The sequence below is a fragment of the Trachinotus anak genome, unplaced genomic scaffold, assembly GCF_046630095.1.
Source record: "Trachinotus anak isolate AG129_WGS33_773 ecotype Australia unplaced genomic scaffold, CSIRO_AGI_Tana_v1 ptg000010l, whole genome shotgun sequence".
Classification (NCBI taxonomy): Eukaryota; Metazoa; Chordata; class Actinopteri; order Carangiformes; family Carangidae; genus Trachinotus; species Trachinotus anak.
This window is the reverse complement of record NW_027273861.1, coordinates 10782080-10795549: the sequence shown is the minus strand read 5'-3', so window position 1 is coordinate 10795549 and position 13470 is coordinate 10782080. Positions and strand designations below refer to the sequence as shown.

Here is a 13470-nt window from a genome sequence, read left to right as displayed (position 1 = left end):
CCCTTTCATTTGAGTAAAAGTTGAGCAAATAAACAGACGTGTAAAATCCAATACCTTTATTCAGTTTGTGCAAGTTGTACAACAGATGGTGTCCCAAGCACTTGGAAGGTACAACAATTTACACAAATCTGGCTAGATCTTTTTATTTGTGTAACTCTGAAATGGTAACATCCAATCACAACACTACTCAGGTTAAATGGGCCGTATGGCTTCTGAATTGTCTACACAGTGAAGGGAACCGAGACAACAGTCCAACAATCACACAGAATTTTTTTTCTCCCCCTCACATTAAGTGAAAAAGGAAAAATATCTTAATAAATGTTAATCTGGAGTTTTAAACATCAGTGTGTGGTAATTTCGCTGTGTTCAACAATAGTTACATCTCTTGCACTTGGTCCTCAATAGATTTTTACTGTGGATGTGACATCTACAACAAAGAATTTGTGACTAGAACTTCAATTTAAAAAATGTGAATATTAAAATAAAATAAAGCATGAATTTAAGGACAAAAGCATTACCAACTTAAAACAGTAATTTCTTATGGCAACAAAACCTAGCAAACATCGAGTCTTAGTCATTTCTGCATTTAATTTTAACTGTCACATCTAAACCTTGTAACGGGTAACAAAATGCGAAAAGACAAGAGAAATCGTGCTCGTTAAGGCAAAGTTTAAAACTCTGCTAAGGGGGGTTTGTGGTGTAGGGACAGATCAAACACATGAATTCAAACACACTCCAGTCGTTGCTGTAAGAATGGCAGTGATAGAACTTGCGCTGCTTGACAAGTCACCATTCCAAAATGGAGAATGTGAAAGGAAAGACTGACGACTTTGAGGTCAGTGTGAGAAGCATCAGCATGAACAGAAATTAACCACAAACTAAGCATTCCTCACGTGAGCATTCTAATGATTTTACAACGAACACACGATTTGCTAGAACAGTATTTAAACTCATGCAATATTTGCCCCAGGGCCTCAAGCAGACATTATTTATTTCACACTATTTTCTCTGGCTGCACAATGTGAAGAATATAGAAGAAAAAAAACAAAAAAAAAAAACAAGAGGAAATCATTCAGTTTCTTAAAACATCAACACCCAAGCACAAAATGGTACTTAAAATTGCAGGGCGCACAGTATAATGTGCCACACAACAGCTGAATCCTGGACTGCCATCTGCCCATCCATCTAGGAAGGAAAAAAGGAGCATGAGTGAAGTACAATGTTTTTAACCTTAGAAAAAAAAAAAAAAAAAAAAAAAAATCTTAATAAAGTCTTATTTTCACACACATAGGATTCAAAAATATGGAATTTTACCTTTTTTTAAAAAAATGTTTTTTCTATTGTTCAGGAGCAGTTTTGTCTTTTTAATTAACATAAAAAAAACACTCACAAATGGATGCTTGCTCCCTCTTACATACGCACCTCTTTCAGCTTCTAGTTAGAATTCCTTTGCCTCACATTCTTGTCTTTGTGATTTGCAGTAGAATTGCTCTTCCTGAAAAATATTTAAAAAAAAAAAAAAACATTATAGACCAAACATGAGTTCTGTAACAAGAGACAATTTTCAAAGTGAAAAAGAAGGCACTAAGTTGCTGACAGTACTTACAGAGGAGCTGATCCTGAATCGTCATCTAGAAATGATCAGTGAAAGAAGACAAACAAAAACAAGAGTCAGTTGATAGCAAGTTACATGTCTGATTACGGTGAGTAATGCATGCCCCCTCCCCACAGATGATGGAAGCAAATGTTATAACATAACATCCTCGTCAACGTGAGTCCAATGAGGTTATGATCAAATCCAACTAAACATGAACTGAAGCATGCCCACCTGTTATGTTTCTGACAATGAATGATACAACAAAATCCTTGGCAGATCATTGGTCAAGCACACAATCATTGTTTGTGTTTTATAAATGACACATTACTCAGTGTCATTTGACACATTACTGTATGTATGCTTCTTTAGTAAATCTGCAATAACATTTGAAAATTGCCATTCCAACATTTTTGTACATTGTCCAGAGTCACCCCTTGGCATCACAGAGGCTCATGCAAACAAGCAAAGGACACCAAAGTAACACTGCAGTGGCCATATTAAGATCCAAACAGAAAACATCTTAAAACCGGCAGAGCTAACACACATCCTGGCATGTATAGTGGCAGTATTAATACCAGAGCAAGAGGACGCATTTATAAGGTGAGGCCTCTCTCTGTGGCCAAATGGTGAATGAGACAAATGATATATGGTATACTGGTCTCGAGGAGAAGGTTACCTATCATTTATCATGCATAAGTACAAGATGCAGAAGGCATGCACACAGAACGCTGAAACCTCTCACTTTTCGTCCTATCATATCAAACCATTACACTAGTTTGAGTGTCTCACTTGACTCTTTCATTGGCTCAAACATGGTTTTTAAAAAAAAAAAAAAAAAGGACCAAAAAATGAAGGGGGAAGAAAATAGTTGAAGCTTGCTCTGTATTCAGATTGCAAGGCCAGTGAAAGAGTGACCAAATCTTTTGAGCACATTCCTCTTAGAAGTGGTGACTATGAAAGCAGTTCATTCCGGCTCCCATAGCTTTTTCCACGCGGTCATCTCAGCCCAACCACTTCAGTCTGACATGCAGTTTTGTTCACTTACCAAAATGCAAAATCAGCAGCGAACAGAGAAGTAAAAATGTAAATAATAAAAATAATAATTTCTAAAACAGATTGTTTCCTGATTTTTATTTTAAAAATGTAAATAATGACAAAACCAAAGACAATAACGGTTCATATTGGATGCATGCAACTACATTCCATACATCTCCACCTAAAGAGCAATGCTTGGCCTTAATAGTCTCGAGTTGCCTACTCTAGGGCCCTAAACTCACAGTTCAGTAAATTAGGTCTACAGTTGGATGTGCGTTTATCCTATTAGAAATGAAATGACTTAAAATAGGCTTCTTTACATTCTTTTAGCCACACATTACACCAGAGGACAAGGTTTGTTCACAAAAAATTTGACTGTAGGTTGGGAAAAGGCCTTTCCACTTTAAAGGTCCCATATTTTTATACTTTCTGGTGTTTTATTTTAAGTTTTAATATCCATAAAAAGATACATTTGTGGCTTTAAGTACCAAAAACAATCTCAAGGTAGTTTTTCACCTGGAGCTCTAGCAACAGCAGGTCAGTGAACCAATCAGAAACCAAAATACATATATAGCAGATTTCAGGTTAATACTCAGAGAAACTAAATCCTGCAAGGTTGGATGGTGGGTCCACGTGGGGTGGGCTTGGGGCATGAGGCTTGGGGCTGAAAAGTGCCCGCTTTGACTTCACAAATTTATGGAAGTCCTGACAGCTCGTTTTAAGGCACAGTTTCTGAATACACGCATGTGGACTGAGCGGTTTGATATTTTCACTGTATTAATAAAGCACCTAAACCTGCTTTATAGTCCAAAAAGAGGAAATCTCACTTTATACGATATAGGACCTTTAAAAATGTATACGTATCTACTTTCTGGTGGGTATTTTCTAAGCCACTTTGGTAATTAGCTATTCATGGTGTGAGGGTATTTTTACCTACTAAAACCTGTTTAATTAGTAAAAATGCAAAATGGCAACTAAGTTTTGGAATTTACCAACAATTGTAGCCAGTTGGTGAATATAGTTTTCAGCTCTAGGCAGGAGTTGAGCCCAAAAAACAACACTGTGATAAAAAAAAATTAATATAATCAACAGCACTTCATTGTACTATGAAACAAGACTTTAGAAGTTTAGAAGTTATCACATTAGTAATACCTTCAAATTATGTCTTGATGATTCCAAGGTAAAAACAGAGGAACTAACCTATTCAGGGTACAAAGCAATGTAAAAGGAATATGACTTTGCATGTGCTTGACTGGCAGATGCAGTGCTATGTCAGATGACATTAACATATGTGCCAATGACCCAGGAGTTTGTAGTATTACCGTTATATATTACTATTATTGTTTTTTGCCTGAAACGTCTGCTAACCTCACTGTACTAATGCAGTGACCTTATTGAAATGAATGAGAAGGCATTTTATCACGCAGTGCTGATATCTGTCTGAACACATCCTGAGAGTTTATCTAATATGTGGTGGTGTGAGAAACATGGTGTACATACCGTCGTTGACCTCATCAGGCTTTCTCCTCTTCTCATAAATGAAGATGATGGTCACCAGGATGATGACCTCGGCCACAATGCCAAGGAAGGGCCAAAGAGCAGCCAAGCGACTGCGGACACGCAGGTGGATCTTGTCTTTGTTGGTGCCAAGCTCATTGGTTCCAGAGCAGATGTAATCTCCAATGTCGTTTTCGATGCTCAGGTCGTTAATGGTCAGAGTGGTCTTGTTTGGAGTGCTCCTGATCTCATATTTGTCACTAGTGCCGTTGATGATAGGCTGAGGATTGCGTTTAAGCAACAAATTAGTTAGACAAATGAAAAGACAGATTTTTTGCAGTATTTAATTTTACAATTGGAGTACTGGACTTGCATAATTTGCAACTGACAAGCCATTAAAATATTATAAAGAATTGAAATGTTTAGATTTGTGTTCTCTGGCTTAGACAAAACATGAATAATTCTAAAATGGTCAAAATGGCAAGCTTGAGAGACACTTACCTCTTGGTCTTCATCATCTCCTTTGTACCAATTCCAGTTAGTGGGCAGTGGATAGCCATGGCTCATACAGACCAGCACACCTTTGTCCTTCTCATTGCCATGCTCAGAGTGCTTGTAGGCATAAACATGGGGCAGCGCTAGAGCAAGGAGAGAAACACATATTCTAATTTAAGTATGAGAGCTTGAGAATTAAATAAACTGCCCATGCTCTTTTATGCTGGAGCAAGAGGCACCTTCACATACGAATTCAAAACTAGGGACTAATTGCAATGTTTCCAGAAAGACATGTGTAATTGTTGTTGTTAATTAAAATAATTTCCTTGATCAATTCCCAGTATTTTACTGTTTAAACTTATACTTAAACTTATACTTAAACTTATATATACTAAATTTTAATTTAAAATCATTATCAAACTGTTACACCCTTGATGATTCATTTATCTATTACTTGAGCTAGTGATATCCAGTTTTCAGCTGCTTTTGGCAAAGAATCAGATTCAGGGTGAGAAATAAAAGAACATTAGGTAAGAGCTCATATCCATTAAGCAACTTACAGAAATTCTGGTATGTCTCTTCACTAATTAAAAAAAAGTTTTTATGCATACTGGTAGCTCTCTACAGGTTGCTTCATCTAGCACCAAATACACAAACAAGATGTATTCCAAGTCAATCAGGAGGGCACTATCAATAGTTTATGGATACATAATCCTTGATGAGAACAAATGGCCACACCCATATCACGTACCAGCCCATTAGTAGAGCCAAAGCATCATCTTAAATATAATCAGGACCTGCTGTGAATAAAAACATAGAACATCACATGGCTGCCTAAACTGACACTTCTTGCATTGAGATACAATCTAAAGTAAGTACTTCACATCTAGGTGGCCTAATCTTTAACTTTAACTTTGCTACCATGTTGTAAAAATCTTACTTACTTTTGACTTCAATTGTCTGGTTCACCTGTGGTTCGGTCAGGAACACACATTCATACTTCCCACCAGAAGTGTGGGTGATCTTCTCCAAACTATGCAAAGGAAAGAACTGATTTGAGATTTGGATTTGAGAATCCTATCCAACACTCATAAAGAGACATCAGGTACATTTTTCTAGCAGACCTAGCAACCTAGGTACTGAATGTTAACCTATTCTTCTGAAGACACTAATCACAGTGATTAGTTTTCCACTTAACTAAGTATAAAATCCACAGTGGAACCCTGTTTATCCTCAAGAGTTAGGGGTAAAGATAAAGCTGCTTGTCCATGCAACAAATATTTCAAATTTCCCCTTGTAATCACAATCACACTTTTGTTTGCTGCTGCTGTCCTGTACAGCCCTGCTTGCTCTCTCTAATGGGGAATTAAGGTCAGGGCAAGTGAGCACACTGCTAGGGGCGCTTATCCCTGCTGCAAAGACTACTGGCAAAGCTGCACGTCTGCACGGTCCATCTCTCTGCTAATCAAGAGCGGTGAATGCATGAATGGTGCCCCTAGCTCTGCTGCTAATGGAGGCAGCCAGGGAGGAGGGGAGGACAGTGAGAGGGGGAGGTAGGAGAGACAAGCAAGAGAGAAAGTGCGAGGGAGAGACATCAGAGAATAAAGATGGCAATACACTTTAGTAACAGAGACAGCATAAGAATTCATAATAAAGGTTAGAGCAAGACATGTAAATCCGGAATAGCTCTCTTCTAGGCTGAGGAATAGTTAAATGTCTCCTATATCAATGATGCTCAGTCCATATTTCCATCATCTTAAAGCATTAAAACTAATCACTGAATTGCAACATCCAAAACATAACAGGGAGTTCTTCTGCTTTACCAGCCAGTGGGAAACTGCACATAAAAAAACTGCCAGATTCAAGACAAAGGACATTTATCTTACTATCAGCAGATGAGTGCCTTTGTTGTACCCAAGTAACTGCAAAGCAGACACGCCCATATGGCACACTTGGGTAGACGCAGTTACTTACGTGTGGGTTATATATGGAGAGGTATCAGTGGACTTGGAGTCCTCAATGATTTTGCCATTGTGCACCCAGTAGGATCCTTTGATGGCAAGGTTGTCTGTCAAGTTGCAGGTGAGGACTGCATAGGTCTGGTTGCTGACCTCAGGAGGGTTGGCAACGATGTTTGCAGCTTTAGATAAAAAAAAGGGAAAAATTAATTATTTATCATCCTGTTTTTAAACAAAAATTTTCACCTTATTGCCATTAAGCAATATTTTGAAGGTTTAGACATCAACACCTGTTTTACCAGCCTTATACTTAATTACTGATCACGAGGTATCACTGGGGGAATAATTTTTTTTAGCTATAGGTTAATTTCCATTTTCACCACACTCAACAGTTGTCTTCAATTAAATAATTTAATTTAATGTTCAAGGACATACCATATACATGATAGCCCTATGCTCACACTCATTGGTGAGCAAAGAAATGAAATGTAGGGAAGGTGGAAAAGGTCAACTATGAAATCATGTGCTAAATTGTTTCAGTTATTCTTACTCTCACCAGGTAGTAAATATGAGATACAACAAATACTTTTTTGTCGAGGCAATTGTTGAGTGTTGAATGGTCAAGAGGAAATAATTATCATCACCCAAATGTTTTCCTTCAAAGGTTGAGGAGGAAAACAAATCTGTTTTTTTTTTTTACAAATCAAATAAAGGAAACACCGTAGCACAAGTGCAAGTTCTGTACTATTGCACAAAACTTTCCAGAAAAGGTGGAAAGAGCTCCCCAAAATGGAGAGATCTGTCCCACCAACAGTAGAATGGGGGGAGGTATAGGAGTTGTACTGAAAGCTAATAGATACAGTAATCTACAAAAGGTCATAGGGAAAAGATCTTTTTATAAAATACATGCAGAAGAAGCAACAAGAGGGGGATGAAAAATTGCTGGCAGTTTCACTGCTAATCAAAATCATAAAATGTAATAATTAAGTATTTTTGTAAAGAAAGGGAAATAAACTGACCAATTCTTCCCAAGTTTGAAAAATAATACTGGACCACAAGGCAGAAAGATGCCCCATGGCCGAGAATCTATATTCAATATTATGTTGCCATCTTCTGTGCCTACAGTTCAGTAGGTTATAAGCCACAGGAATGGTCTACAAGCATAAACAAAAGGGGTATTGCCAGTGTTAGTATCAATTAAGGGAAATGCAAGCAAAATGAGCATCTACCAAGAAGCAATACTAATCACATAATCTGACACCCCCTTTTTGTGTTTCTTTAAATGATTAAATACTTTTCCTGCAGGGGCCATCTGCAAATTTCCAACCTTATGACCAGTATTATATGCACCTTAACTTATCATAAGGGTACCTATGCCATGATATGAGGGGAAAAAAGGCATCAGATTGAATACATGCTCCGTGTCAGGGAACACAGGAATAGGGGGTGGCCCAGTCACGCTTTGTGACTGGGTTCAAACTCTACTACAGGACAACTCTGGCGCTTCTGAGGAGAGGAGAGGGAGGGTGTATACTGGATGAAGCAGGATGGAGAGGGTACTGGGCTGGGAAGCATGAGAGCTGAGTGTAACAGGAGCTGAACGTCCAGGACTTCACTAATGAGGAGATAACAGCCACGCTACTTTGACCAGCATCTCCTCATGCTTCCTCTGCCACTCACGTTCAATCACAATAATGTTTGCCTGCGAGCGGATCCACTTGATTTTTGGCGTCTTCTTCAGTTCATTGCGGTCAGGGTCGTTGGAAGCGCGGCACTCGTATGTGCCTGAGTCGTCGAAGGTGAGGCTAGTGAGGTGAATGGTGCTCGTGGCATGTGCTATATATGTGGCATTTATTTGCACACGGTCACTCCGTGCCCCATCAAAGAGTTGGGTGAAGGTCTCATTGGGCTCTTCACCCTGTACAAACCACCACTGAACCTCGGGGATGGGGTTCCCTATCACCTCGCAATGTAGCTCTGCACTGTCATTGATCAGCTTCATCTGAGACAGGGGAGACTTGATAAACCCAGCTGAGCCCCATTTACAGGCAGCCCAGCAGGTAGAGGTTTTAAGAAATTTTGAATTTGGTGGATATAAAGCAAGCCAGGTGATTTCATGGATTGGTGATAAAAGGCAGTGATGGAAGAAAGACAAGCAAACAGGAAAAAAGAAAGAAAAAGAAACAAAGTTAATAAAACACAAATGAAATGAAAATATGAAAGCAAGCACATAGAAAAAGGTACAGATCAGAGCAACATTTTTACCCTGTTTGGGAAATGTTCTGACCATTTCTGGTACTCTGACCCATTAAGACAAAAATAAGAAAAGCAACATGAAAGGTTATTAGGGATGACCCAAGTGCATTTCAGAGTGCACCATCAAGTCATACACTCAGTTTCCAATTTACTATGAGCATCAAGCCAAAACAATTTTACTCTAATACAACAGCCTCTGAATATGTCCTTCCTTCATGGGTGTTATAATATTTAGTTTTTCTTGAAGAAAGGTATTGATTCAATGTTATGATCATCTTGGAGACTGTTGTTTGTTTTGCTGTTGAATTGCATGTATTACACTTGGAGGGGTGTCTAATATTCTGTCCACCCCATTTATATAGTGCGTTTATATGTGTATTGCTCTGTCTAAAGGCTTAGGGTTTTGGCCTGTTCTTGAGAAATCCCTAAAAAGGCAGCTATAGCAAAAAACAAAATGAATAAAAACAACAATATCAAAACACAAAAGCATCCAACTGCATTCCCATGAAATAAAAATAATATGCAATGAATGAAGCAGATCACGAAAAGCAGATGTGGTTGAAATGAAAAATATTTCACATAATGAAAATAAAAATAACTAGAATGACAGCCTCCAAGCAGGAAATGTGGTCACAATCTCCCCTTCCCGAGTTACAGCATCAAATAATAGCCAGGTGTTTTTGCAGAATATTATTCTATCACAGTTGATCTTTGACCATTTTAATATAAAATGTCATAACTTTATTTTACACTTATAGACATTCAAGTTAAACTGTGTCATTATTAGTGTATGAATTTGTGAGTTATGGCCAAAAATGTCACAGTCACTGTGACCTTGACCTTTGACCACCAAATTGTAATTAGTTCATCCTTGAGCCCAACTGAATGTTTGGGCCAGATTTAATGAAATTCCCTTACGGCATTCTCGATATATTGCAAAACCAAGAACTTGAGATCACCGTGACCTTGAACTTTGACCACCAAAATCAGTTCGCATGAATGTTTGTACCAAATCTCTGTGCCTAGTGCCACCCAACAGTGGTTAGTGTGTTATACTGATTTAATGGAGGCCATGCACATGAAATTAATTATATGTTATAGTCAGTCGCACAAAAGCTACACATGTTTTTTAAATGAAATATGATTACCTTAAAACATTTTTAAAACTTATGGATTAGGCTGATTAGGCTGCCAAAACTGGCTTGAGTGTGTACGGGTGGCTGTAGCAGGAAACTTATTTTCTTGCAACAATTTGATGCTCAAAAATCTACTCACAATTTACTTCTTTAGATATTTGTTGTCTTCCCAGCATTGCATAGCAAGCAGGGTGGATCTGACTGGCCACTCAGTGGTGGTTGGGGGTGTTATTCACTTGGGTGGGTCCAGGGAAGAACAACATTCTCACACCACATGCCAAAGCACAGCGATCATGTTCCCGTCGTCTCAGAAACATTTTCTTAAATCTCAAAAAAAACATGAACACCCTTTTTCCAAATTCCCTTCATGAAGATACACTTCATTTTGTGCTGAGGATGAAAAATTTTCAAAACACTTCCAATCAAAACTGTCAGCACATATAAATTACGGACGAAACAAAACAGGCAGCATTGTGAACTTGTCAACAAGAGCCTCAGTTTCCACATGTATGTCAAATACCGTTTCGCCACTATTACCAAAGGTCACTTTCATAGCACATGCTGCATGAAAGTTCAAAATTAAATATAGTCTAAACCTGAGTCCCTACTGTAATCAGATGTAAGCAACATGTATCTTGAAGGTGCAATTTACTGCCAACAAACCATCTGCTCTTTAACATGAGAATCACCTCCATGTGTCCAGAGCCCTTTAAGACAAACATCATTGTCAGTATTCTGCACTCATGGTAAACAACGGGCTAAATAGCCAGAACAATGCACACAAAGGCCAGGAAATCAGTAATTTTACCATACACTGAAATAAAATTAAATATTTTTGTGCAATTCAGAGATAGCATGATCTTTATTAAGCACAAAAAGTAGAGAGGTGCAAATAAACCCAAACTGTGGGTATACATGCTTTATCTTCTTCATAGAGGGTTTGTTTGCATTTTTCATTCAACTGGCTGGTTGAAAATTAACAACTCCAATAGGCATTTACTCAGCCTTTTGAAAGGAGAAAGGATATGCAAAGAATAATACATATAATTCTAAAACCAATTTCAACACGCATGTAACAAAGCACATAGACATTTTCATGCTGAACAGGAAAAGCTAGTACAATAATATTCTTTCTAATGGAAGATGGATGTCAGTGGTTCCAACATGATCAAAGAAGTGAGACAATGGAAAAGAGACATATTGTTTAAAGTATTGTTTCAAGCTTTCAATTCAGCCCTGCATTATTCAGTCAAGGTCAATGGTTGGAAATAAATAACTTCTGATGAGGGGGCATATACCTAGCTCGTCTTTTGGCATGTATTATGTGGAGTGAACTAATCAAGAGGCCCACTTCTTCCAATGCAATTATTCAGCCGTAATGGGCCACCACAGATTTGCCAATGCTATTAGAATTATGTCAACATCCACTCTCAAAAAACAAGAACTTCACTATCCCTGCGCTTCTGCTTTGACTGCATGCTTTTATCGTAAAAGGATAATTTCAGTGAGAGCGGGTTAAGCAGCTCATGGTCAATAACAAAATGAGTCTGTATTCAACACCATTTACTAAATTGCAAGAAAAAAAAAAAAGTATTTAACATATGTGAAAAAGCTGGCTTTTCCTGCTTTTCTCACACAGAGTAGCCTTACCTACCTGTCTGCCTCATAACCTACTTCTTTTACCAAAGTTAAGCTAAAGAAGAAGCTGAAACTCTGGGGCAATCTAATTTTAGTCCTGATCTACTCCAGAACTGCCTTTACCAAAGCAGGAAAGGTCTAGTGGCATGAAGGCTCCTTGTAGGTATTTGACTAATGAGGACATGCATGCAACATTCATAAACAGTCTGGTTGCTGGTACCAACCCTCTGTGAACTTAAATTTAACCTACTTGACCAATCCTTTGGGGTTATGAAATACTTCAGGGAAATGATGCAGCTGGGGTATTTCTAAGTGTACTTAAGAATCCGAGTAACTTCAGTAGTTTCAGCAGTATCCCACGTCAAATAGACACACACAAGACATTAAAATCTTGATATGACTGAATACAGCAACCCACATGTAAATTTCGTATGGGTGAACAACCCGGATTTACCCAAGCCCTCAATCTCAGACAGTCAAGACATAACAGCTCTATAGGCAGCTCTACAGTTAAAACCTAAAAACTGCCGCCACTTGTACTGCTAACAAAATAAGTAATTAAAGTGTGCTTCCAAAGGCAGCTCCCACGTAGTGCTTGTGCGTGTCCGTAAATCAGTTATTAGCCATAACAGCTGTCTCTGCTGATGTCCGGGGACACAGCCAACAGATAACTGATTATGATGACTGTAACCAGGCAAAGGGCTATATATGGAATAATAATAATAATAATAATAAAATACTGTATCGAATAACGTTAGTCAGTGGCGACCCAGGTCGACAAACCAATAAGAAGCAGAGAGGCCAGTGGCAGGTCATTAATAAGGTACTTACGTAAGAATAATGCAGAAAGATCATAATACTGTGTTGTGACAGCTAGCACACATGACGCTGACGGGGCCTGCTGCTCGCTGAATCAGAGGCAGCCGATGGCCGCTTCATCAGCACCAGCCACCAACTACCGGCGGGCAGGCGGAGCCGGTAAATCTCACGATACGAGCCGAAAAGATCGTGTTACTCATAAAATGGTTTCGGAAACATGGCCCAGGGTCAGTGAACACGACAATTTGCATTTAATAAGGGAGTGAAACCCTTTGAAATGTTACGTAACTGCGACTTCTATTAGTCCTAATGTTACAACAAACAATCGTTACTGAACCACCACACATTCTCGATTAGGGCTCACATGATCGATCACACCCGCGAACAACTGACAAACATCGAAAACTGTAAAACATGGACACACGAAAGACATCGCAAAACAACACGTTCAGCGTTGATGATGTTAAACTACAATCATGAAACGGCCCGAAAAGCTTTTACGACTGCAAATGAGCAAAATGTGTCGCTAGCATTTAAGCTACACAGCGACGGCTTGCATACGGCAGTTTCTCGTTAACGCTGGATACACTGTTGTTTTTTTGTTTGTTTTATATTGGAAGCAGCTGTTAAAAGATATTCGACATCGAAAAACATAACTTTCACAACCTTAACAAAGCAGGGGTACGAATAAAGACATGAATAATATTCGCACTAAGGGCAAAGTCTACATCTTCAAACAACATGGCTGACACAAAATTCTTACCTGTGGACGCATCGGCTCGCCAACAGCTCAACAACAGGGCACTGACAGCCCACAGCAACTTCATGGCTGATGACTTAGAATTTACTAACTCGTCGAATAAACCTAATGTCTGTCACAATGTGCTGAAGCTCCTTCCTGCGGGTCTCCTTGAGAACTTCCAGCACGGATGTACTGGGTTGTATGTCCGACCACAGGAGCCGACGTCGTCCTCTACTTGCTCCCTGCTCCTCACGTACACGCCCTGATCAGCACGTACGCATGACGCACTCTTTGGGG

The 13470-nt window shown here is 38.9% G+C and overlaps 1 protein-coding gene across 2 annotated transcripts; it reads right to left on the bottom strand.

Annotated features, from left to right (window-relative positions):
- Nucleotides 1–41: 41 nt before the first annotated feature.
- On the bottom strand, nucleotides 42–13429 carry bsg (basigin). Of its 2 annotated transcripts, XM_071487481.1 has the most exons (8): nucleotides 13195–13429; nucleotides 6599–6764; nucleotides 5569–5657; nucleotides 4631–4767; nucleotides 4133–4409; nucleotides 1607–1631; nucleotides 1423–1495; nucleotides 42–1185 (listed from the first exon to the last, which is right to left on the bottom strand). In XM_071487481.1, exons 1-7 carry the CDS (start codon nucleotides 13256–13258, stop codon nucleotides 1435–1437), a joined length of 819 nt encoding a protein of 272 aa, XP_071343582.1. In that variant the 5' UTR covers nucleotides 13259–13429; the 3' UTR covers nucleotides 42–1185; nucleotides 1423–1434. The 2 variants fall into 2 exon arrangements, with proteins under 2 accessions (XP_071343582.1, XP_071343583.1); XM_071487482.1 differs by lacking the exon at nucleotides 1607–1631 and having other exon boundaries at nucleotides 4120–4409.
- Nucleotides 13430–13470: the final 41 nt, after the last annotated feature.

Excerpts from the sequence above, each read along its gene's own strand:
- bsg (XM_071487481.1), bottom strand. The coding sequence starts at position 13,258 with ATGAAGTTGCTGTGGGCTGTCAGTGCCCTGTTGTTGAGCTGTTGGCGA. Across the intron at positions 6,765-13,194 it reads GCGAGCCGATGCGTCCACAG|CTGCAAACATCGTTGCCAAC; the intron begins GTAAGAATTTTG and ends TTTTATCTAAAG. Across the intron at positions 1,632-4,132 it reads GCCTGATGAGGTCAACGACG|ATGACGATTCAGGATCAGCT; the intron begins GTATGTACACCA and ends GATCATTTCTAG.